General features: G+C 36.6%; 1 protein-coding gene and 1 non-coding gene across 3 annotated transcripts in view; one reads left to right on the top strand and one right to left on the bottom strand.

The window, feature by feature from the left end:
- LOC149839538 (DEAD-box ATP-dependent RNA helicase 40-like) overlaps nucleotides 1-26,809 on the top strand; it is a 48,802-nt gene that overhangs the window by 7,191 nt on the left and 14,802 nt on the right. The window contains exons 2-4 of one of the 2 annotated variants that reach the window (XM_090002609.1): nucleotides 7,608-7,698; nucleotides 9,612-10,798; nucleotides 22,359-22,580. In XM_090002609.1, the coding sequence (XP_089858735.1) occupies nucleotides 9,614-10,798; nucleotides 22,359-22,580 (1,407 nt within the window). In that variant the 5' untranslated portion in view covers nucleotides 7,608-7,698; nucleotides 9,612-9,613. The remainder of the gene's footprint in view (nucleotides 1-7,607; nucleotides 7,699-9,611; nucleotides 10,799-22,358; nucleotides 22,581-26,809) is intronic. The other variant, XM_090002610.1, reaches the window with a different exon arrangement.
- Nucleotides 20,271-20,365, bottom strand: LOC149839539 (small nucleolar RNA snoR127). Its single transcript, XR_016431757.1, has one exon. It is a non-coding gene; the product is annotated as a small nucleolar RNA snoR127 (small nucleolar RNA).

Below are 26,809 nucleotides of genomic sequence, written 5' to 3'. Positions count from 1 at the left end.
GTTAATCCTATATAGGTTTATACGTGTAGGTTGGATTGTGAATGTACCAAAATTTGACTTTGAACAATATTTTAGTCAGGTTGAAGATAGCGGTTTTACTGTAGAACTTATTACCCAGTAAGAGTTTCCAAATTTTGGAGACTATTCTATTGTTGTGTGATTAGAGTGTGTTGCAATAATATCTTTGTTTTTTTAACTATTTATTATTCTACCATGTGTTGAAGCAAAGTTGTGATTTAGCTGAATTAGTGGGCTATATGTCAGATTGTGGTTTGAATTGCAGTATGTCACAGAGATACTCCATCTTGACTCAAAAATGGCTGTATCCTCGTATCCTCAGTCATATCCATGTGACGTAGGATCTACTTATATATCATAAACTGTCTCAATAAAAGGAGTAGCTTATTTCTGATTCTTTATCCAATTTTTTTGCATGCTTTCTATTTTGATTAGGAAAAAAATTGATTGGAAATTTGGCCAGTCTTGTTTTCTCTCTGTAAGTTCTCAGTTTGATTGGTGACCAATGCTGACCAGCACTCAGTCCTAATTGACAGGATATCATTCATGTTCTGATTATATTTCAATCCTGATCCAGCACTATGCTGGAGGGGTATTGTCCTATAAAGATGCATTTAAATATGGAGAAAGATTCTGTAAAGAGAGTGGAACCTCCAAACGAGAACAAATGTCCACCAAAGAATCCTAATGGACAAGCACAAAGAGCGACTATGGGCCCACTCACAAAGGTCACTGAGGGCACACATCAAAGAGAGCTCACAATATAAAAATATTATTTTATTGATTCACAAAATGCATGCAAGATGCATACAAAACAATAAGGCATAGATCCCCTATATATACACAATATGAGATGGCCATCTAGCTGTTACACCAGCTCTAACTGCGAGTCAACTTGAGTTGACCCAAAAAATAATATTGTTTACAATAAATAATAAAGAATAAAAAATATAATGTATACATGTATATATGTATATATATATACATATACATACATATGTATGTATACATATACATAAACATATGTAATATATACACATTATATATACAATATGTACATTTTAACACTCTCCCCTCAAACTTACAGTATAATGAGCGAAAGTTTGCTAATATGTGAAATCTAGGAGCTGAGAGAGGTTTAATGAAGTCTGCCAATTGATACTCTGATGGGACATAGGGCAAACCAATGTTGCCTTAAAGATACTCTTCGTATATATTGACAATATGTTTAAATGTGCTTTGTTCTTTCGTGAAACGTGTGATTTCTGACAATATAGACAACTCTTATTGTCACAACACATCTTCGAAGCTCATTTTATTTGAATTCTCATGTCAGCCAACAATCTTTTTGGCCAGGCCACCTTCATCGTAGTTGTGGCCATGAACTGATATTCAACTTCTGTTGATGAAGGTGAGATCTTCTGTTGCTTCTTGTACATCCACAAGATTAGAGTTTCACTTAGAAAAACACAAAAACCCATGGTTGAGTGACTATTGTTGGGTTGACCTCCCCATTCAACATCAACATAAAAAATTAAATCTAATGTAGATGAAGAGACAAAAAAAACCTATAGAAATATAATTTTTGGTGCATCTAATAATTCATGAGACTGCTCCCATGTGAACAGATGTAGGAGCATGCTGAAATTAACTAGCTGTATAAACAATGTGTGCTATGTTTGGTCTAGTAATTGATAGGTAGGAGAGTGCTCCAATCAGTTGTCATAAGCTGTCAGGTCTTCAAGAGGTCATCCATCATCTATTCTCATCTTGACATTAGTAACATCATCAATTCTCGTTATCCATAATCTCATATCTGAAAACAATATCAAAAGCAAATTTAGACTAAGACAACAAATACCCTCTAGGGTAATAAGCAATTTCAATTCCTAAAAAGTATCTTAGAAAACCCACATCAGTCATTTTAAAATTGCTTTTAAAAAGTTCTTTGGTATTTTCAACTTCCTGTTTGTCTCTCCCAATGATGTTTATATCCTTCGTATATAGGAGTACAATGATAATACTTGCATTAGATTCCTTAACAAACAAAGTTGTGTCAGTCAAGCAAGATCTTACTAAATCTATCATGCCATGCTTTTGGTGCTTGCTTCAAGCCATAAAGTGCCTTCCCTTCTAGGATGCTCATACCAAGTGGTGCCTCCATGTAGACATCTTTAACTAGATCTTCATTAAGAAAAGCATTCTTAACATCCATTTGGTATATGGGTCAGTTCCTAATGGAAGCAATTGCTATAAGGGTCATAATAGTGGTCATTCAGGCAACAAGGGCAACAATTTCTTCATAATCTATCCCATATTCTTGGGAATATCCTTTGGTTACTAAATACTAATCTAGATTTATACCTCTCACGGGTCTCATCACTCTTGGTTTTTACTTTATACACCTACCTACATCCTATAGGTTTCTTTCCTTGTGAAAGATCTTGAAGTGTCTGAGTTTTGACATTTTTTATGGCCTATAATTATACTTTCATGGCTTCTATCCATTTAAAATGTTATTTAGCTTGGGCATAAGATTATGGCTCTACGTAGGAGTGAATTAACACAATACATGCCTTTTATTTGGATTAAAAGGAAGACAAACTTTTCTGGGGACTTTGATACTCTAGATGATCTCCTAGATTGCACATTATCTTTACTTTCATTCTTTGAATATTTTTCAAGTGCACACATAGGTTTTTGAATCCGGCTTCTAGTGTATTACAAGTAGGTTTTATCACTATGGGGTTGCTCTTCACAAGTCACTTCATCTCTTGATTCATCGACATTTTCAAGACCAAACTCGCAATCACAATCATCAATATCGTGCTTTGAAACAAAATCAAATAGCAAAGAATTCTCAATTACTTAGGTCTTTTACACTCAAAGATATTTTCATTTTCCAAGGACACATTTCTTGAAACATACAACCTTTCATTTTTAGAATCATAACACCTATAACCTTTTTGGTCGTCTTCATACTCTTAATCTGGAATAATCAATAGTAAGTTTGAAAAGTTTTTCAACAGGGAAGATATCTTGTAATGTTGAAGATGACATTCTGTTTATAAAACACATATCGGTCAAAGTGGTTTCGGCTCAACAAACTTTAGGTACATGACTTGAAATAAGTAAAATTCTTGTGGTTTCAACAATATGTTTATGTTTTCTTTCAGTCAAACCATTTTGTTGTGGTGTGTGCGGGCAAGATCTTTGATTTGTAATGTCATATAAATTAAGATAATCCTTAAATTCTTTAGACAAAAACTCTCCTCCCTATTTTTAACCAAATTATGAAAAAATTGGAAATGCAAGAAGTCTTTAGACTTATGTTTAATGAAGTAAATCCAAGTATATATAGAAAAATCATCCATAAATATCACATAATATGCATATCTACCTTTTGATATGATCGGTGCCGGACCCCAAACATTCGAATGGATTAACTTAAGTGGTCTATTAGAAACAAAAGTTCTTTCTTAGAATGATAATTTCTTCATTTTGCCAATAATACAATCATTACAAGTAAAATGATCAATGTTACAAAATTTTTCCAGACTTGAAAATATAAAATTTTGGATACATTTGGATGTCCTAATCATTTGTACTATAAATTCAAATCTAATTTTTGGACATTACAATAAAACATATTCTTGGGTATTCCTAGAAAATCCATGTAGTAGGTGCCTCATTCTCTATGGCCTTCTACAATCAGATTCTCTGACAGGTGATCTTTTGTACCATAATTTCAAATCTAATTTTTTGACATTACAATAAAACATATTCTTCGGTATTTCTAGAAAATTCATGTAGTAGATGCCTCATTTTTTTTGGCCTTCCACAATCAGATTCCCTGACTGGTGATTTTGCACCCAACAACTATTTGATGAGAATGAGACATTACATCCATTGCCAATTATTTGTGAGACTCATAAAAGATTTAAATTTAGTTTAAGAATATATATAATTTTTAGAATTGATTTTTTTTTTGAAGTTTTGAAGATTTCTTTCAAAATTCCTTATTCCTTTGATTTCAAGCGATGTTCGAGAGTGAATACATTAGACATGTCTGAATTAATACGACATGCAAATATGATATCTAGGTTGGAGGTCATATGAAACGATGCACCAGAATCAAGAAATAAAAGAGAATAGGATGAGCCCGCGACTCTGGTTGAGGAAGATGATCCTCTAAAAAGAGGTTGAAGCGCCTCCACCAATTGGGATATGAACATGCTTTCAACAGATGTATCTTGAGGGTTGCTCATGTCCATAGTATCTTGAGGTAGACCAACCGAAGCCACCTTCTTTTTCTCAATTTTCTTCAATTTAGGACACACGGGTTTGATGTGTCACGGTTCATGGCAATAGTGACAACTGTCTTTCCTCTTATTGTCATACTCATTACCTTATCTCTCAAAGTGAGGTGGTTTGTATGTGTGAGCATAGGTTCTCAACCTAGATATGGCCAAGACAGATTTGTCTTAATTCTTGAGTATGTCTCTTCAACCTATTTTTTCTCCATACTTAGCTCTTCGACTGTATAAAAAATAGAGGGATTCTTCCCTCTATGGATAAGAGCTAACTTGGTAGCTTCAATTTCGGCTCGCAACCCATTCATGAATTGGTAAGTGCTCTACATCTATTTGCTTTTGCCATAGCTCAATATCCAAATGACAATGCCATTTTGGTTCAAGAAGAGCCGATTCTTCCAAAAGTTTGGATAGAGTATTATAGTATTCTCTGATGCTCATATCTAAGGGTGTCAACATGTCGGTTTTGGTTCGGACCCAGGTGGAACCAAACCCGACCCTGATTTTCGGGGGTGGTATTGGGTCCAGACCCAGGTCTAATCAGGCCCACCATAAGAGAAACCATACTCAGACTTGATAAGAACTACATGAACCAGACCCGAGCCATACCCGAGCCATACCCGGTAAAATGATAAATTTTTTATCATTTTTATATTGAAAAATTACGGGTCTTAATCTGAACTCGGGTCGGCCCGGGTCTGGTATACAATTTCACAAACTATACTCGGCTCCATGTATTAATCAGACCTTTGGGTCTGGACTTGGGTCTTCTTATTTACCACCATACTCAGACCCTATAAGGTTTGGTACGGGTCGGGTCTGGCCCGACCCGTTGACTCATATCCCCTTGAGCATTGGTTCTAATCTTATCTTGTAAATTGCACCCATGTGCAGTATCTTCGAGTGAATACTATTTTTAAGGTAGTCCCAAACATCATTGGCATGCTCAAAATTCGCTAGGATAGATCATTTTTTAATGTCTACACTATTGATATGCCATTATTTTCACGTCTCATTCTCCACTCTTTATTGTCCTTAGTTTTCTCATCCCCTTAGAGTGCAATATCCTTCCCATTCTTGACTTTGGCGAGGAGAAGTTTAGGTTTTAGATCGGATTGATCCACTGATCCCCACAAGCCCCTGCCCCAAATATAGTGCTTCATGATAGAAGATCACATTACATAGTTAGTGTGATTGAGCTTGATGGGTACAATGGTGTCACTCTCCTTGTCCTCCATGATTGATTACAAAAAAAAAGAGGAGAGTGAGAGAGTGATAAGAGAGAGAGAGAGAGAGAGAGAGAGAGAGAGAGAGAGAGAGAGAGAGAGAGAGAGGAGCACTCCCACTTGAGCTATTACGAACACCGCACCACGAACACTTGAGGAACGATCCACGAGCACACTAACAATGAGATTTCCAACTTCAAAGATCAAGATCACTATGACTCCGATACCATGTAAAGAGAGTGAAATCTCCAAATGAGAACAAATGTCCACCAAAGAATCCAAATGGACGAGCACGAAGAGCCACTATGGGCACACTCACAAAGGTCACTGAGGGCACACACCAAAGAGAGCTCACAATATAAAAAAATATATTATTTTATTGATTCAAAAAATGCATGCAAGATGCATACAAAACAATAAAGAGGAGATCCCCTATATATACACAATATGTGATTGCCATCTAGCCGTTAGAGCTAGTCTAACTGCGAGACTAGACCAGTTGTAATGGCTAGTCAACTTGAGTTGACCAAAAAAATTGTTTGCAATAAAAAATAAAATAAAATAAAATATATAATATGTATACGTGTATATATGTGTACATATACATACATATGTATGTATACATACACATAAACATATATAATATATACACATTATATATATACAATATGTACATCTTAACATATTCTGATATTGCCCCTTGTCAAATTTGGATAGAAAGCTGCCTGGCTAATCTAAGTTTCCTTTTTCTAATCAGATGAGTAGGGGCTCATTAAATTTGAGTTAATACAGTGGCAGAGCAAGGCATTTTCTCTGGGAAATGCAACAAAGCCTATAGCATAAAAGATATCAATCATGGGCCTTTTGTCTGAATGTGTGTTCACGAAGATTGCTAGACTAGGAAGCGGAAGTGGAAAACGGTATGGGAAGCAGAAGCAAGAAGCGAGACACTTCAAAATTTGGAGGAAGCGAGAAGTGAGGAATAAAAAAAGCGATATAAGAATTAAATGAGAATTGAAATGGAACACCAATAAAAACTAAAATAAAAATGACTATTCTTAAATTCCGTAAATTTTTAGTGTAAGAATTAAATTTTTGTCGACATCTAAAAATGATAACTACCAATTTAGAGAAACCATATGAAAAATTAGTGAGAAGCATTAGAGAAAACACATAAAAAACATGAAAGAAGTGTTCAATACATGCATGGACATACATGTAAATAGTAAATACACATGCATAAATACATATGCTTGGACAAATATAGATAACATATAAGAATCATGGACGAAGTGTGTGGAAAGCATAGAGGTGTGGGAGAATCGAGATTCCCATCAAGTTTTGGAAGCGAGGAGTATCACTCTTTTGAAGCGAGTTTTTGGAAAGCACACTTTTCACCTATTTAAGAAGCTTGCAGTAACTCTGGTGTGCACCTCCGCACATACATGTATGTGTACATGTGTGCAGCACTAGATCCTGCTAAGATATATCTTAATATGGTCAAATATTGATATTGTCATCTTCTTTACAAATTTAGATGGAAAACAACGTGCCTGATCCAAACGTGCTTTTTCTGTTTGTATCTAGTAGAAGCTTATTAAATTGGTGTTAATTCAGTGGCTGAGCAAGGATTTTTCTCTAGTAGTTTGTTAAAGCCTATGCTATGCATCATACTGAACTTAGGCCCTTGCGTGTGTGGTTGTTGGATGGTTGGAGGGAAGGGGGATCGGTGTGACATTATCAGCGATATATTGCCAATATAACACAATATATCTTCACATAGACAAAACCTGAATTTGTTATAAACGGGGCAAAAACTACGGAGAAAAAACCACATTATCTTTTTCTTGTCTTCCAAATGACATTAATTAAAGAAAAAATGGACTTATTTGGGGATTCAGTTTGGAAAAAATTAAAGTATCAAAATTCTTCAATTTCTTGGCATTTTATCATCCATTTAGGTAATAAATTTGTTTCATTGTCCTATTTTTCTTTCATTTATTTTCTTTTCCTTCTTTCTTTCTCCCTTCAATTATTTTTTTTTCTGCAGAGGTTTCTGTTTGACGACCATAACCTACTTTGGTAGCTCATCAGACTTTGTGGGCCAGGCTTGGAGGAGATCATCTTCTCCTCTCTTTCTGGTATTTTCTTGTCCTTACCTTGTGATAAATTGAGTATACTTGTTTCATAAACACAACATGAAACTTTACTTTGAAAGGGGATAAAATTGTGTTGAACTAGGTATTTTGTAATGTGTTCTGATGCTGAAGTTCATTGAGAAATTGTCAAATATTGTCCTTGTTTATACTGACTGCGTGATGGTTGTGGACAATGCGCGGTTGCTGTTGTTTGGGCAGCATCAAGCTGCTCTGAGCAAGAAGTTCTGTAATCTGGATGATGTGGATGTTATCATTGCTCTTTTCTATTCTTATGGACACTCAAGCAGACATAGATGGAACTGGAACGAATCCACGGAGGGCTATCACATTCTGGCCAAGTGTCTCTAAGTTTTTATCCAATAACTCTGGAACTGTGATTGATTGAATGAACGATACATTCTGTCTGACTGGCTGAACTGCAATCATAATATGGGAAGTGTTTCCTATTCCAAATGTGTGAGATATTTTACTACATCACCTACTTTGTTGATTTGCTCGAGCAAACCTTAGTTGGTGCATATTGCCACTCATGAAGGGTACCTTGCTTGTTCAAGCCTTTGCTGTGATTTTTATTACATAAACTGTAAGTCTAAAGACCAACTCAAGTATTTGCATTGAAGAAGATTAAGGTCTAAGAAGAATTAGGTGTAGAGCACAAACACACTCACACATGCACACACACTGCTTTTTAAGTGGAGCTTTAATTTTAAACACTTTGTTTTATGTCTTTTTCTTTTATAAAGATCAATTGATCGCTGCATCTAGCGAAATTGATTTAGTAACCCAATTTTACTGATTTCTGTACGCATTTTAATAATAGTTGGGTTATTAGGCTATCTATAAGCCAATATGTGATATGGGCGGCAAACGCTAAGTTGCTGATATATTGACTTGCAACTATAAGGGGGATAGGGGTGAGCCCGTCTTCTAAAGAGTCGAGATTTATTTGGTTAGAGATAGAATCTGAAATTGTGAAAGACACAAACTGCATATTAGAAACTTGAAGAGGGAAATAAATTATGAGATGTGGGGGCTTAAGGTATGGCCAGGGTGTCTACTGTCTAGCACTCTAGATGAAAAAAAAAGGTAAAAAAAGATTTTACTGTTTCTATGTTTACGTTGACGTGTATGTATCATCACACATGAATATGAGATGAAAAAAGATTACTACATTTCTTTAAAAGGTTTTGAAACAAAGGAGGCAAAAGAAAAATTACTGTGTTAGTATAAAAAGAGATTTTATGAATTTGCAGTTGGGGTTGGGGGAGAGGTGGTTGACACTGCAAAAAATGAACCCTTTATACATAGTAAGCTACAAAATCCTAGTATCTCGGGAATTTTTGTTCTCTTGAGTTAACAGTTCATATATTATATCTAACCAAACCCATACCTCTGAATGTGTGGGTGATAGGATTTTATGTCTTTTGGAATTCTAAGAGTTATAGGATTTCACTGCTACATTTACTATCTGCCACAAAACAAATTCAAAAGTTCTTGGACTCCCACATTTCCAAAATCCTGGAGAAAATGGGCCACTAAGTTGTTGGTCACTCTCCTTTTTCTGGTAACTCTTGGTGGCAGTGTCATGTTTCATCTCTTTTTTTTTCTTGCTATTCATTTGTTTGTAATTGCATTTGGAACTTTTTGCTATTCCATTTTCCAATTTTCTCTTCATTGAGATTGACAAGTGAATGTGATAAACTTGTGTTTGTTTTATGTGTGTTAATTCAAACATAAACTTTGGTTTACAGTGTTTTTGTGTTGAAGGTTGTATTATGACTTTTTGCCTGCATTTGACTTGGCTTGGAGGCAAAGATGATGATTGATTGTAACTTCCAACCATGGTTCCATGGTTTCTGGATTTGATAGCGTCTTAAATTGTGTGGAAACTGCAGGCATGGATTCTTCGGGTCCACGGTATGCTCCCGAGGATCCTACTCTTCCCAAGCCCTGGAAAGGACTGATTGATGGGAACACTGGTTATCTATATTACTGGAATCCAGAAACTAATGTTACACAGTATGAGAGGCCCTTCTCTCAGTTGCCTCCCCTCCCTGCTGGCTCTCATCCAACGGCTACACCAAAGTTGGCTCCTATCCCAACAGCACAGACGCATGATTTACCTTCCAAGCTGGGTCCTCAAACAGGGGTTTCTTCATCCCATGTCCAGCTACCAGGCCTTGAATTGTCTCAACTTCAACAAGCCGGGCCAACTTTGACTCAGGCACAACAATCAGGACATGCTTTATCTCAGGTCCTACAGACAGGGCAACCTCTTTCTCAAGTTCAGCAAACAGGTCAGCTATTGGCTCAGGTGCACCAAACAGGTTCTAATTTTTCCCAGGTTCAGCAAGTAAATGTTGGTTCATCTCAGCTGCAACAAACAGAGTCTACTGTACTGCAGGCAGGGCAGAATTCGTTTCAGGTTCATCAAGCCAGGGTTCACTTAGCTTCCCAGCAAACAGGTGCCTCATTGCTAGAGGTCCAGCAAACGGGTGCCCCTTTATCCCAAGTCCAACAAAGAGAGGCACCTTCATCTCAGTTACAACAGACAGGACCAATTTTTTCTCAGCCCCATACAAAAGGGCCCCCATTTTCTCAGGTCCACCAATCTGGGATGCTTGTATCTCAGATCCGACAGGCAGGAGTACCATCTCTTCATGGTCATCAAGCTGGGAACCATTCCATCCAAGTCCAGCAAATGGGAGTTAATAATGTTCAGACACAGCAAAGCAGCCTTCCTTCTGTTCAAGTGCAATCAGCTGGAATTTCTTCCATCCAGATGCAACAGTTTGGGCCTGGCCCTGTTCAGTTGCAAACTGGAATTAAATCTGCTCCCACACAGAATGCTGTTGATCCCCCTCCCCATAGAACACTAGCAGGTGGTCCCATGATTCAGATGGAACCTTCTATAATCAACAGTCATCAGACAGCCAGATTGTCAGTGGCATCTGGTAGGAATCATGAAGATGATCAAAATGGAAGATCCAGTGGAAATCCTCTTTTGCATAATAGCAGTGAAGGTGGCATGATGATGGCACAACCAAAGCTTAGGCCTATTCCCTTGATGCATGGTCAACAAGTATGTCTCTCACCTTTTCTTCTATTTTCTGCATGCGGTTCATGACTGTTTGCTTTGTGTTTTGCCTACTTCGTCTTTTCTTTCTTGATTAAATACTCAATCCTGTTCCATAGACCTTATCAATGATCTATCTTATGGCCTTTGCCTTTGCAGTTCTTTTTTTTTAAACGCCAATTTTGTAACCTGGAAGTAACTAAGGTTGCAGAACTGAGAAAAGTGGATAGTTGTGAACTAGTGCTCTAGATATTCTTTTTGATTTAAGGTTTTAAAATCTATTCCTTGACTTGTTTTATGGCTTTTGCCCTGCAATTTTTTACATCTAGAATAAAGGGAGGCACTGTTGACTATGAGTAACTAGGGTTTGCAGAGCTGAAAAAAATGTGTAGTTGTGGTCTATTAGTAAATGTTTTTATTTTCTAGTCTTCCGTCAACTGAAGATGATGCTTACGACCGTGAAACCGGAAAATTGCTGTGCTCATCAAATGACCACATATCATGGTGACTAAACTTATGTTACTGTTAATAGGGAAACTTTTGATTTTGAACAACTTTCATAGATTTTCTTTTTATATCATGACTCATCTCAATCACTTTTTATTTTTGTGTTGTTTGTTTATATTTCTAATGCAATCAATGCATCCGGTTGGAATCGTTTTGCCACTTTAGGCCATAGAACATGAAGGAACTTGAAAAACAGGGAAACTGTTAATGAAAGTTAGACATGATAAAAACTGAAGAAAAATAACAAAAGTACATGATTAACTATACATGCCTCTGCCTTTATATTAGTTCCTCCATGTGAAGCATAAACCATAAGACTTTGATTATGGACAAGCTTTTGATTGTTGACTATAATCTTGAAACAACTAGATTAGAAAAACTACACGGCTTCTTAAATTTCATTGCAAAGATGATGAGAAATCACCAACAAGCTAATAAAGTGCAAGAGAAGGGCAATTATTCAGTTGTCCAAAAAGGCATAAAAGAGTGGAGATGGTGTCAGATTAGGCCACTTAATTTTTGCATGTATTATTTCATCTTTTGAGATGATATTGCACAAGATTCTAGCCGAAGATCTATTGTGGAATAGCCTTTGATAAGCCGCTTATTCAAATTATATGGATCATATAAATAAAAACAAACAAAACATTTTTGGGTTATATGTTTGTGCATCCTTCCTAGTTTTGGCCAACTTTAGCTTTACTATTATGTCATCACCTCGAGTGTTTAAGCCTCTGCATATAGATACCACTCTTCCAATCTTGATAGGTTTTCAAGCTAATAATCTGCCTAAGGTTGTAAATCTAAATTACCATTAATGGGCTATGGCCTTGTGCTTGATCATCATCTTGACAGCCTAAGGGTGCTTGCCTAATCATCCATGGTCAGTACTTATTTATCTTCGTCACCACTGGACTCTTCTTATTCATATGTTTTATTTGTTTTGTTAAAAAATGAGAGCTTTTTATTGCATCTGGAGAAACACAAGAAAAAGTAGAGAAGGTGATGCAGCTGGGGGACGTCCAAAAGCATTAGGGCTACATTCCATGTGCTAATATCTCAATATTCCCATTCACAATAACACCCTTACATTTTTTATGTATTACATCCTTAGTACCATCTCACTTGAATGACAAATATACCCTTGATAAGTAATACACATCTAGACTTAGTACACCCTCTCAAATTGGACATTGTCATGAATTGTAGACAATTGGACAAAATCTTAATAAACAAATCAACAACTTGATTTTTTCCATGAATGAATGAATCGTGGTTGCAACCTATGTAACATGGGTACTTTCAAAAGGGTCCCTTGCTTGTGTCACCAAGGCATGATACCAGTACGAGTACTGGTGCTTTATGGGTATGGGTTAGACCAGTTTCGGATCTGACCTGTTCTAGACCTGGTCAGCTAGATGTTTTCTTAATGGCTGACACCTGGTCAGGTATGTGGGGCCATGGATCTGACCTGTTCTAGACCTGGTCAGCTACCTGTTTTCTTAGGGACTGACACCTGAGAGAGAGAGAGGTATCCACGCCCTCATCTCATATCTGTACATATTAGAATTTCCATGTCATACCCTGTGTACCTGCATCCTTGCCCATGCCTGTGTGATGTAGATTGCAATCCTTTGCCTTCAAACTTCTTTTGAAAATGATATAACTCCATGTGCTTCAACTTTCTAATAATTTCCCAGTATGTTGATGCGAAGAAGTGGGAAGATGGATTATCTAAAGAATGCCAATCGAGGGATTTGGGTATGGTTAGATGTATCAAAGATGAAACGTAAAGGGTTTTAGTCAAAGATGAGGAGATTAAGGAGAGATGGAAAAATTATTTTGATAAGCTATTTAATGATAGTCATGCTCAAGATCTTGGAGACTTCTCCATTCCTTTTCATGAGATAAATCGTGACTTCATGTGCAAGATTCAAAAGAAAGAAATTGCAGAGGCTTTGAAGAAAATGAAATCAAGAAGGCAGTTGGCCCAGATGGTATACCTATCGAGGCTTGGAAATGCTTGGGCGAGAAAGGTTTAGAATGGTTGACAAATCTTTTTAACTTGATTTGGCGAACAAATAAGATGCCTAATGAGTGGAGGAAGAGTACTTTGGTGCCTTTATATAAGAACAAGGGTGATATACAAGATTGCACAAACTATCGTGGTATAAAACTCATGAGTCATACTATGAAACTTTGGGAGAGGGTGATTGAGTCTAGGTTGAGGAAGGTTGTCATGATATCGGAGAATCAATTTGGTTTTATGCCTGGAAGATCAACTATGGAAGCTATACATCTTCTTAGACAACTTATTGAAAGATATAGAGAGAGGAACAAATATTTGCATATGGTTTTTATTGATTTAGAGAAGGCATACGATAGAGTACCTAGGGACGTTCTCTGGTGGACAATGATGAAGAAAGGTGTTTCTCTCAAGTACATTAAAATAATTAAAGATATGTATGAAGGAGTAGTAACCAATGTCCGCACTTGTGGAGGGGTGACAACCAATTTTTCGATAACGGTTGGGTTACATCAAGGATCTGCTTTAAGCCCTTTCCTATTTGCGATAGTGATGGATGAGCTTACGAGATCAATTCAAGAAAATGTACCGTGGTGTATGTTGTTTGCTGATGATATTGTTTTGATTGATGAGTCTAGAGCTGGGGTTAATGCTAAGTTAGAATTATGGAGACAGACATTGGAAGCTAGAGGTTTTAAGTTGAGTAAGAGTAAGACTGAATATATGGATTGTCTGTTTAGTAAGCAACAAAGTAGTGATGAGAGTGTAGTGAAGCTTGGTGAGCAAGAAATACCGGTGAATGATTATTTCAAATATTTGGGATCCATCATTCAAAAGTATGGAGAAATTGATGGAGATGTAAATCATAGGATAAAGGTTGGGTGGATGAAATGGAAAAGTGCAACTGGAGTGCTGTGCGATCGTAGAATGCCATTGCGGTTGAAGGGAAAGTTTTATAGGACGACTATTAGACCCGCTTTACTATATGGTACGGAATGTTGGGCTGCCAAGAGACATCATATTCAAAAAATGAGTGTAGTTGAGATGCGAATGCTTAGATGGATGTGTGGATATACAATAAAAGATAAGATTCAGAACGAGGAGATACATAAGAAGGTAGGTGTTGCACCCATTGAAAATAAGATGCGAGAGAATCGTTTACGGTGGTTTGGACATATTCGACGAAGGCCTAATGATGCTCCAGTTAGAAGGTTGGAGAAATGGGAAAATATATTAGTTAAAAGAGGTCGGGGTAGGCCTAGGAAGACTTGGATGGAGATGATAGGAAAGGATATGAATGCTTTGAACCTCACCGAGGACATGGCATTGGATATAAATGATTGGAGGAAAAGGATTCATGTGGAAGACCCAAAATGAATTTCTTTTTTGGTTCATATCGCTGACCCCAATTGTTTTGGGATGAAGGCGTAGTTGTTGTTGTTGTATGCTTCTATACTTAAATGTATTTTGATGCAAAATTGTGGGAAGATGGATTATCCAAAAAAGTCTGAACTATTCCCGGTTATCTCTAAAAAAAAGTCTCAACTGTGACACCAGCTATTTCCCAGTATCAGTCTTCCATACTTGAATGCGATATGGTTCTTTGCGTTTTGCTAGGCCAATAAACTAGATGGGAACCTACATGTACTCCATATCTTGTCACTGATGTTTTAGTTATGGGTTCTCTTGTCTAATTTGTCAAGTAAGCCTCAATTACTAAAGAAATCCTAAACTGTTCTTCTTTATTGATTTCTTGTGTAGAGGGTCATCTATAATGGCTCCTATGTCACATAGGTGCTGATGCGGCGATGCGGCACTTTAAAAAAATTTGGGTGCAGGGAGGGTATATATATATATATATATATAATTTTTAGCAGGTTTAAGTTTACACTACGTGTATGTGTGTGCATTTGAGTACTTATATATAATATTAGATAAAAATGGACTTGATTAGGGTTAACTAAATCTACTTGTGGATAGAAATGAACCTCAATGTGGTTAACTTCACCTAACACAAAGGTAGCTTTGTTCAAGTGTCGCACCCACCCGGGTGCGGGTGCAGTGCCCTGTAACGGCCCCAACTCATCCCTTTTGAAAAGTGATTTTTTTTAAAACAATTGCGGAAACCAAAACCCAAGGATCCGAGGCCTCACAAACTTAATAACATTCCAAACTACAATGGATCTCTACATTGAACCTATGTCACAGGGACTCTCTAACTAGGTGCCGCACCCGCGTCGCACCCGATGCGGACAACCTGACCCTGGTTATGTCCAACTTTTGAACTTTTTATTTATATATATATATATATATATATATATATATATATATATATATATATATATAATTTTTTATATTTTTGCCGCAACCCCGCACCCAAGTTTTTTGAAAGTGCCGCGCATTCGCACCCGTACCCATGTGACATAACATTGAACCAACAAATCAAAACAACTAACTTTATTAATCAATAATCAAAGTCTGATAATAAAATGAAAATAAAATATAAAATCATTGAGCCATACTATCCAAAATAATAGAAGTAAGTCACGTAGTCTCTTAGGCTCCCTGTGGCAGATCACTGAGCTCTAGATCCTGTGAAAAACTTAGAAAGTATTCGGTAAGAATCAAAGATTCTTTGTATGAATTCCTTTAAAAATCCAAATAGGCAAGAAAAAGCTTAAATCAAATTTATGCAAGTTTTTAGAGAAAATATAAGAACAATGATTTCATAAACCATTTACCATTCAAGCATTTGAAAACAGTTATCATGCAATAACAATATCTCACATGAAACAAAACAAGTAAGAATGCATGAACTAATGCATAATAGTAAATATGCATGATTCCACTACACATGCATGAATAAATTATTAAGTTATTATCAGAGTTCTCTTTTGCATGCATGTCCTTATTAAATGTATACAAGTTTTACTTTCATTTTTCATTAAACCTGTATATAGTCAAAACAGGCACCACAATTCTCGAACTCTAAGATAGAGTCTTAGTTGTAGCTTAACACATAATTTGTATTTTATTACTGGGTTCAACACTTGTTCTTCGATCAATAAGAGGAATCAACACCATCTATCGGAATATTAAAAATCAACATCTAATATCGGGACAACAGGGAAATCAACATCCACTGATGTCATTTTCTTGCTATACCAATAACAACAGCTGTGTCTACAACACCACTCCTAGATAAAGTGACTGAAAACTCTCTAAAACCGTGGTCGGAAGGCAAACCACCATATCGGGTTTAGGGGCACAATCACACACGAAGTTTTAGTATCCTCATGGTTTTTCCAAAACTGCCATCCGGGATTTCTATATTGTGAAAGAAATATCTAGGAAGAAAAACATTAATTACGCTGTATGTTTCTTTTATCTTTTTAGCCAAAAGTCAAATTCTCTGTAAAAGAATCGTTTTACAAATTAATATGCAAAATACAACACGAAACCTTGCCTGTTACAAATTTAACAGTGCAATTAATTTAGAAAGCCAATAATTTTGAAAGTAAATTTTGCAATGCATAAATACTAATCTTGGAGCCACATATGCTCCTGACTCACATAGCCTATAGTGGTTCACATCTGACCACCAATGCATCTTATGCAAAATTCTCAGTGAACATTCACACACACAACTATTGAAACATGTTCACAATACACATTCATTCATTCCCAATCAAGAATGTACGTATAAAACAAATTGTATTTGCATATGAACACTTGCTTGCAACATGCATTTTGCTTTCATGATTCATCTCATGCATAACATCCAAACATGCACATGATTATGATAATGCAACATTAAGATAACTTCAGAAATTACGTGTCTATGATATACACCTTTATGCCAACATAATATTCAATTTCATGAGCATATGTAACCAATAAACACATTTGCCAATTCGGGCATGCTCGAAATACTTAACATAACTACCGAACCAAAGCTATGCTACCCTCCATACATCTGACATCACTAGCATGCTATTGTTCACATGGTTCTCTTGCATAAACATACAGCCAATGATAGTTGACGGCGAACAATATTGCACATAAATGTGCAACGTTGTTCTGCCCTATAACAACTCACCAAAATCATAAATAAAACACCTCTCACAACATTAGAACAACTCATTTGACAGCATTACGAAACAATTAAAATTCAGCATGCAGGAAATATTTTATCATATTGCTAACATCGATCAAAAACTTATGATGTTAAGGTTGTTTCGATGCCCACCCATATGGCAGACTTGAACAAAAATAAATATTTCAGATGCGAGAACAAAGAAATACATGGATCTAATTTTTTATCAACACTCGATTGCCTCTACGCAATTAGCAGTCCTATAACAAAATAGAATCTGCATTCCAGAACAGGCCAACCGAAAAATATATATTCAGCTCATACACAGTTTGGCAAATCCTAACTAAAACATAATTTTCTTACAAGTCATGTGTCGATATTGAACTAGCTTTGACAGCCTAACAGGGTCCAATAAAAGTTCGGTATAACACAGTCATGATAGCAGTTCATAACTCTATATTAAAAACCATTTAGACATGCCTAATTGCATCACTACAAATTTTCAACACTCATAATAACCTCAAAAACAACTCTAATATGAACCATGACGATACTGGAAAACAAATCTGCTATTACTACTTATCAAAAATTCGGGTCTCTATGCTTTTAACAGCCAACGATTTTCAGCCTGTGTATAATATTTTAATGGCAGGTTTGCAAACATAGTTATTCCCAGACATCGTGTATAACTGTCATAGGTTTTTGCACACATATGAACACAGTTTTGTGGTAGTTTGTATAACATAATTAGTGTTGTAAAATAAAATTACACTGGTGCACATTATGACAGAAAATCAGCTCTGCTTTATCGTACAACCGGCTGATTTTCAGTGTTAGTAATCATGTCTAAAAGTTGGTTTTACAAACCCAGCCACATCAGCAACAATATATATAGAAAAAAATCAGCATGTTGGGATCTTGCGACAAGCCGGGTTTAATGCGTGAACATATGCCGTTACATCAGTTTTAAAAACATATATATTTCAGCTGTCATGAACAACATGATGGGAATCTAACGATGGATTCACATGCACCCATCAATCCGGAGATCTGGACCAGATCACTGTCAAGATCAGTTCACACGTGCGGTGGGACAAATCTGTCCACACGCGATAGATCTGTCCACATGGACAGTGCGACAGGTCTATCCAGATCTATCCACACGCAAAGTGTGACAGATCTGTCCAGGTAGACAGTGCGACAGGTCTGTTCAGATCTGTCCACACTCAAAGTGTGACATATCTGTCCATATGGATAGTAGAACAGATTCATTATATATATATATATATATATATATATATTTATGTGTGTGTGTGCGTGTGTGTGTGTGTGTGTGTGTGTGTGTGTGTGTGTGTGTGTGTGTGTGTGTGCGTGTGTCGGCTGAAAAAGAAAGGAAAAATTGACCCAAATCAATGTTATGTAAATATGTATATAATCTTGTATTCAAATTCAGATTTCCCCCTTTCTTTCTTTTTTTTTCACCAAAAACATCACATAAACTTAATTTAGGCTATTTCTCCTGTTCGAATCGATAGAAGAACCCATACCTTCGATCGGAGATGAAAAAAAGGATCGAAAATATACGTCGGACGATCGGAACGGAAGGAGATCCCTCTCCTTCTTCTTCCTTCCTTCCTCTTTTCCTCTCTTCTCTTTATTTTTTTTCTTTCCCCTTCTTTCCTCTCATTCTCTCTTTCTTTCTAGAAAACGAAATCTAGAGAGGGGCGAATTAGACCCTTTTATAATTTTTTTTTGGTCTTCTAAAGAGAGGGTGACGTCCCTTCTTGAGTTTCTCACCCATTTGGCTATGAGATAAAGTTCTTCTAACATAGAACTCTATCTCTAACCTCCACTTATTTTTTTTAACTATTTTTTTATCTATTTGGTATTTTATTTTGTTTTACTATTTTACTTTAACCCCGTTTGGGCTCTTCTAGAATCCCTAAATATTAGGTAGAGTTCCACTAATGTAAAACTCTATCATACCAAAAATTAATTTTTAGAATTAATTAAATTTTAATAAATAAATAAGTAAATATTATTTATTAAATAATAATTTTTCAAAAAGTTCTAGAGGGTATCTCACTCTTGTAGGAGTTTTCTCAACATGGATTTTAACTCAATTTAACCTTTATATTTGGACTTGGATTTTGGATTTGGATTCAGATTTAAGATCCAAATCCATATCCAATATCTATATGTATCTCGAACTGGACCGGATCCTAATTAATATAGATTTTGTACTGGGTCCAGATCCACATTAACTTGGATCAAACAGATTGGATCCGAACCGATCTAATCCAATTCAGAACTGGTTACATCGAGGTGGGTCATTTTTGAAAAAATGCGATTTTTCGGCCAATCGTAGCCCGAATTCAGAAAAAAAAATATCAATGTTTTCAGAATTTCAAGACACATCTAATGATATATTACTTGAATTTCGCCTCTGATTTTTGTCTGAATTTAACTCGAATTTCGCTCGACTTTAAAGTTCAAAAATAAAAAGTTTCACCAAATCTTAATTGGCTCATTTAGGTCTTGTTAATGGGTCCTGGGCCAAGTCTAGACTGAGCTGACTCCACCTAAAATAAAGGATTTTATCAACTTTACCAAAACACTTAGTCAATTTTTCTGAAATCTCAAAATTTAATATTATAAAAACACACACGATATTCCAGTGCCCTGTTATAAGAGTCCGTGTTACATAGAATGGCTCCTTGCGGTACACTAAAATCTTCCCTAGTTATGTCCATGTCACTCCTTGTCATTGCGAGACTTGTTTTGTAGTGTTAACCAAATCTACTTAGTAAACATTCAATATCGACAACACCCACTATACATAAAAAAATTCAGGTTCTTTAAGTGGGACATCACCTTCTTGGTTTGCATTTAATTTTGCCTCTGGGGGCACTAGTTTTGTTTAGGCTAATAATCAACATTCCTATTGCAGCACATAAAATCCATTGCATACTTATGTCGTAACAACATCAAGGAGTTTTCAGTTTTCCACTGATGCAACTGCACACTAAGGAATTATCTCAAGGAATATAGATACTAGATGTGAAATTTGTGATTGTTCTTTTCAATTCTCCATCTCTAGCTGCACTCCCAATATTCCCACATGTATTGGGACCACATTAACATCAAATTTGTTTGTGAAAAAAATGATAAGAGTAATATTGACTTCTTCCTAAACCTAGAGGCAGAGTTATTACACTAGAAGTCTCAAACCTTGCTCTAGAGGCTTGTTTGGGTCCATAAATTACCTTGATCTTTAGTGTGAATCTCCTTTAGGATAATGATACTGATGCTTTACATATGTTTGTTCATGTAAGTTATGCAAAATGGATTCTTGGCATCCAGCTGATAGAATGTTGAATCAAAAGTAGTGGCCAAAGATAATAATTGTATTATGTCCACCCTCTACATGGTTGAAGATTTTATAAAATTCAACCATGCTCGTGGATATATCCTTTAACGACCGTTGAAATTTCCTCATTCATTGCATCTACCAGGCATGTTTCACTCTAAATTCAAAGAGAAGGCCTTTACTTTAATGGGTCTTGAGTGATACTTATATTTCTTGGATCATAATTGACATAATTGGTTGGCATAGGTAAGGTTGGAAAGTGTTAGTCAACTTCATTTGATTTGGGAACATTGATGACACATGATGCTGCCCATTATGGGAAGGCTTATTGATCAAGTTATCTTATTTCGCATGATAGCTTCTGGACAAAATTGAAACTGGTCATTTTTTTCTGCCCTTGGGATGCTAGCTCAGTTTTGTCACCAGTTGTTTGCTGCTCCATCACTAGTTTTGGGACATAAATTGCATGGAAAGAATATGTTGGGAGTACCAAGGATACCGAAAGCGCCATAGGGCCTGAGGAAGCACGCTTTCCCAAAGCGCATTTTGGAAGCGCGAAATGTGGCGCTTTCGAAACGTGCTGGGAAGTGCCAAAAAATTTGAGAAGCGCACTTCCTCCTATATGGGAAGCTCGCTTCCCCTTCTTTTTTCCTATTTGTTTTTTTCTTCTTGTTTTTCTTTCTTTTTTTCATTTTTCGCTTTCCCTCGCTTCCGGTTCGCTTCTCTTCTCGCTTCTGAGACGATTCTTGGTTCGCTTTTAAGTTGTCTCATGCTTCCCGCTTCTTAAAATTTTGGAAGTGCCTCGCTTCCGCTTCTCGAATCGCTTCCCCGACTGGCAACTCTGGGGAGTACTCTGTAATCAACTAAAAGGTATCAACTAAAAGGTGGATTAAAGATTGAGGTTTCACAGGACTTATGTCACTGAATCACTGTCTTCATCCTCACTTATGTGGAACATGTGTTAATATAACTCACTTGGTCAGTTGATCTCCTGCTGGAGACATCTGTATCCTTTATAATTACTGTCATTGCCAATGAACTTGCAAATTTATGCCTGTGGAGAACGTTGTTGTGCAAGTAATTATTAACATATGAAAAACACTTACATTCAAGGACAGATAACAAATAATGGTCGAGGCTTTTTAAACAACACATAATAAGGCAAGTTCCATCCAAAGCAGTTAGGTGCATGCAATTTCTGAAGTACTGCAGAATTGGTCTCATTCTGGCTTTAAATGACCATTATGAGGTCATCATCTGTGTTCTTTATCTTGTCATCTCGATAGCACTTCCATTAAAGGATTGCTTGCCTAATCATCCATTGGTTAGGTGACTTACCTCCTCTAGTAATTATGCTTCCATGTATAGGTGATACCTTTTAGTTTTTCTCCATCATTATGTATGTGGAGTTACTGTCTGACCCTTCTTTCATGTTTCTTGAAATGTTGACTGTGTTGGCAGAATCATATTTTCTTTGCTTGGACATTGAAGTGCATTCTGTTAGTCTGTTATTAGATTGAATTTACAAGTATATGGAGCTTCTTATTTATTTGCGGTTGCTGTTCAGCATCAGGAAATGAGATCGAGTGGTGGCATTCCTCAGAATATGCCTGCAACTAATGCAGTAGCTGGATCTCCAATGCTCCACATGTATAGTTATGGTCCTGGTGGACAGCCATATCCTAGTAATGGGCCTGTCAGGGCATCTTTAGGAGTTCATGGCCCTCCAGACATGGGCAATGCCTTATCTGTTGAAGCATATAAGCAGCATCATGAAGTTACTGCTATGGTTTGTCTTATCTTTTGCTTCTCATTGGTTTAATATGTTGTATGATTTGGTTATGCTTTATTTCCTGGTATTCTTCTTTTTTTGAATTGATTTTCTTTTTGTTTTTCCCTTCAAATATCAGTCATCTGTTGTTAAGCCACCATGACAATACCATTATCAATTCATGTGAGGTTTTTTAATCACAAAGTTTACTAACAGTTTATTGGAGTGGATGTAACTTTATCACTCTGAAGTTAGAAACTGCATCTTTGTAGGTAAAACCGTAAAAGATTTTCTGGAATACTGCATAATCAGAATTTTTCATTGCTGTGAAATAAAAACCAGGGTTTCAATGAGGATACAAGATGAAAATATTTTGATATTTTCTCAGCATTTTAATTGAATAATTTATGTGGGCGGAGGGGCGAAAGCGGAAGAGAAAATAGATGAAGAACATGAAGCAGAAAAAAAGGACTGAGAGGATAGGTGGATTATGCCTGTTGTATTTATGCTATTCCGTTACCTAGCTTAATATCAGTGTTAAAGCCATTATCTCCATATTTCTGCATGCCACCTTGTCCCCGACCACAGTGCATGCCTAATGTCAGTGATAAAGTTTATATTGTATCCATATTTCCGAAGGTGTTGCTCCTGGCCACAAAACATGAACTATTTACATTGTTATTTAAAATTTAATGTAACACCAACATTCTTGTCTTACTGAGTCTCAAAGCACATTGTAAATTCTTCATTTCCTTAATCTATCTTTTGATAGTACCATTTTGTTGGTTAGGTGCCAAGACTCTTTACCTAGTCACTGTTAACCTTGCTGACAAATTTTCAGGAAGGGACAGAGAATACAATATTAGGCATGGGAGGGATCTCTCAGTAACATTTGTGGAGTGGATCATATTCCACCACCAATTCATCATTGAGGTGCAAGATGGAAGTGGATAGAAAACAAAGAGCTTATATTCTAGTTCTTTGCATACGCTTCTCTTTGTAGTCGCCGACATGAAACAACCATATTTTTGTTGATGAGAATGCGTTTTTGTTGATGAGAATGCTTATACCGAGGGTGAAATGATTGTGGTTTCGATCCTTCAAAAGGTGTGATATAATGTCTATATTTCAGTGCATCCAACTTCAATCTAGCAGAGTGACTGAATCTTGACCTTTCATAAACAAAGTTCTATTGATATGTCCATATTCTTATGGTCCTGTTGGTTCATGACATTAACACGGGCTGTCAGAGGCACTAGAACTCCTATCTGCGGGTCTATTTTAATGAATGATTGTATAAAAAGGTTCCACATTTATATTCTGAAAATATCTAAGAAAAGGGCTCCTGGATTGACATTAGAAGAATATGATGCATGTATTATTATTATTTTTTAATTATTTCGGGAGAAACATGTACTATTTTATGTACAAAAGTTTTGTGTGCCTGTCTGTGTTTGTCTTACTGGAAGATCTGAAGTTGCAGGGACTTTGTCTCCAGATAATATCAATGCTTCACATGTTATATTGATGTTTTTGGAAAGGAAATATATGCACATTCAGTTAGAAGGCTTCCTTTATGCGTAAACATGAAAGACAGTTGTTTGGAGGAAAGCGTGAATTCTTTTCCATGTGAGCATTCAATGATAACCTCAGGGGCTATTGCTATCCATTCTGCTGGATGTTGTTTCGTTCGAGGGAAATTTCTCCAACCTAGATGTGTTTTTTCGGAAAAGGGTTGGGTGGGGGAGGGGAAAAGCCAATGCTAAATATGGACCTGAATCAGTTCTTGAAACACAAGTTGGATCCAATGGTTTAATCAGTCTGAGCTTGTGTTGACACAGGATATTACTGAATCCTATATGATAGCATATAGCCTGGATGGTTCCAGAGTTTGATAACTGGTTCCTTATTCCAAACAGCTGATAACTGGTTCTTATTGTTGTCTTCTTCTTGTTCTTTGTCGTTGTCATCCTCTTCTTGCTATGACAATGATGACTTGAGGAAGGTATCGGGCTATCAGCAATATGCTAACAGCTGCTCTCCAGTTCATGTTTCTTGCTAGTGTCTAAAAGAAAATTTTGGACAATCTTTGATGGCAACAAATTGTTAATTGAAGTTTAAGTTGAATCTAGTGTCATAGGCTTATCATCTTCCTTTTGTCGATCCTTGGTAATTATGTGATCTCTTTGTGGCATTAGGATTACGGTAGAGTAACCATTGCTGTGAGTGGCTGATCTCCTCTGCTGCTTGAAGTTGTCTTTTGTGCTGGTCAAAATTTGAGCCCTGTTTGCAGAATTCTAAGACCTTTAAGAGTCCTGGGATTCTTCAGGTCCTTTGTTTGGAGAACTCAGAATTCACTAGGATTCATAGAATCCATGGGAGCCTCCGAGTTCTACCATTTTATATAGAATTAAGGGCATGTTTGCTTTGGTCACAGGTGGGATGAACAATCACAGCTGATAAACTTGAAGCTGTGATTGTTGGTCACAAGGTCAATCTTACAACCAATTTTCACAATATTCAAGGCAAAAACAGTTATATCTGATAGTCACAATGACAACTTGTACTTTTCTCATGTCACTAACCTTGAGAAAGTGTTGTGATTGTGATTTACAGTCACAGGATCTGGAGACAATCCAAGAATCACGGGGCATTGCAAACATGCCCTAAGATTCCTGAAATCACATGATTTGAAAGGGACATGAAGACTCCTATAATCTGCTAAGAAATTTTACACATTTATCTTTAGTGGATTCCACACTTGAGCCAACATCGGTTCAACGCTAATTGGTTCTAGACTCAGTAAAGCTATGCTTCTAGAATCAGTAAAGCTGGGCCAAGTTTGGATGGCTTAGTATGAATTGGCGCCCAGACAATTAAGATCCCAATCATCTACATATAATTTACAACAATTAAGGATTTATTTTCCTAGTTCTTAGCCATCTACATCTAGGTCCGATGAAGCCAACTACCTAGAATTAGATCCAGACCCTGTATAGATACACTAAACTGATAGTCCCCTTCCATCTGGATCTGAAATGCTTACATTCTTATTGCTGAGTTCTTTTGTAAGTCATAAAAGGTTATTTTTCCAAAACACCCTTGGCACTGTGCGATGAATCTGTGTTGAATGGTTGATCCAAATCTAATTTATTTCATAGCTATGTTGTATACGTTTGGGCTGGCTTGCAGTTGGCTGTTTCAGGTATCTATTGTTTTGAGGTGATATGTGTGTCTTGCATCCATATTTACTGGAAGCGCCTCCTTAGGGGGAGGAAGTGCACCATCAAAGCGGGAAGCACCATGCTTCCTCCAAAAGGCGGGAAGCGTGGGGAAACTCACTTCTCACTTGTGGGAAGTGTGCTTCCCACTCGATTCTCTAATCATTTCCCTCTTGCTTCTCCCTTTCTTCCCACTTGATTCCTATCGCTTCTCACTTGCTTCCCCCCCTTTTTTTGTGTTTTTCATGTTAATATTTATTGTTTGTTGCTTCCCCTCACCTCCTACACGTTTCCTTTTTCACTTCTCCCACACTTCCACAATCACTTTCAAAATGAATCATGATTCACACTTCATACTACTTTTTAACACTTGCTTCCATGCGTCTGCTTCATTCTATCCTGGTAACTATGCTTGGATGTAGTGTTATTTTGATTTATTTTTATTTTTGTATGTGGCAAAAGTGAATCTACGAAGATTCAATTCATATTTGATATTTCACATGCTTTACTTGGTTCAATGCTATCCAAACTAAGATTCTGCTTAATTCTAAGTCTGACCTACATAAAGGTCTATCCGGCAAAATAAATATGTGTATATATTAGCGTAGTCTAGCTTAAATCTGACCAACTTTTTCTTTCTAGCTAGTGTTGTCATTGGATGAGTTATCTGACTAGTTTTGGTATGTCTAATCTGACCAAGATATATGTAATCAATTGGGACAATTTCTGTATCATATTGGGAGCATTTACTTAATAATACACACAGAGTACTTGGGATGGGTCATTTTGGATCATGGTCACTTGGGTTGGAGGATGTGTAATGAAATACAAGTGCCAAAAAACAATGTCACAAAGTGACTACAAGAAGTCACAATTTCATAAGCACAATGTCTCTAATGGACAAGATACAATATGCTACAAAGGGCAAACACCAAACACATACAAGAGAGAAGAGAGAACTTGAAATATTAATGAATCTATTATTGAAATACTTGAAAAAGCATTAAGGAGAATATGGGAGAAGTC

The sequence above is a fragment of the Nuphar pumila genome, chromosome 4 (assembly GCF_984573655.1).
Source record: "Nuphar pumila chromosome 4, dmNupPumi1.hap1.1, whole genome shotgun sequence".
NCBI lineage: Eukaryota > Viridiplantae > Streptophyta > Magnoliopsida > Nymphaeales > Nymphaeaceae > Nuphar > Nuphar pumila.
The sequence above is the reverse complement of the archived record's forward strand: the minus strand, read 5'-3'. Positions and strand labels throughout refer to the sequence as shown.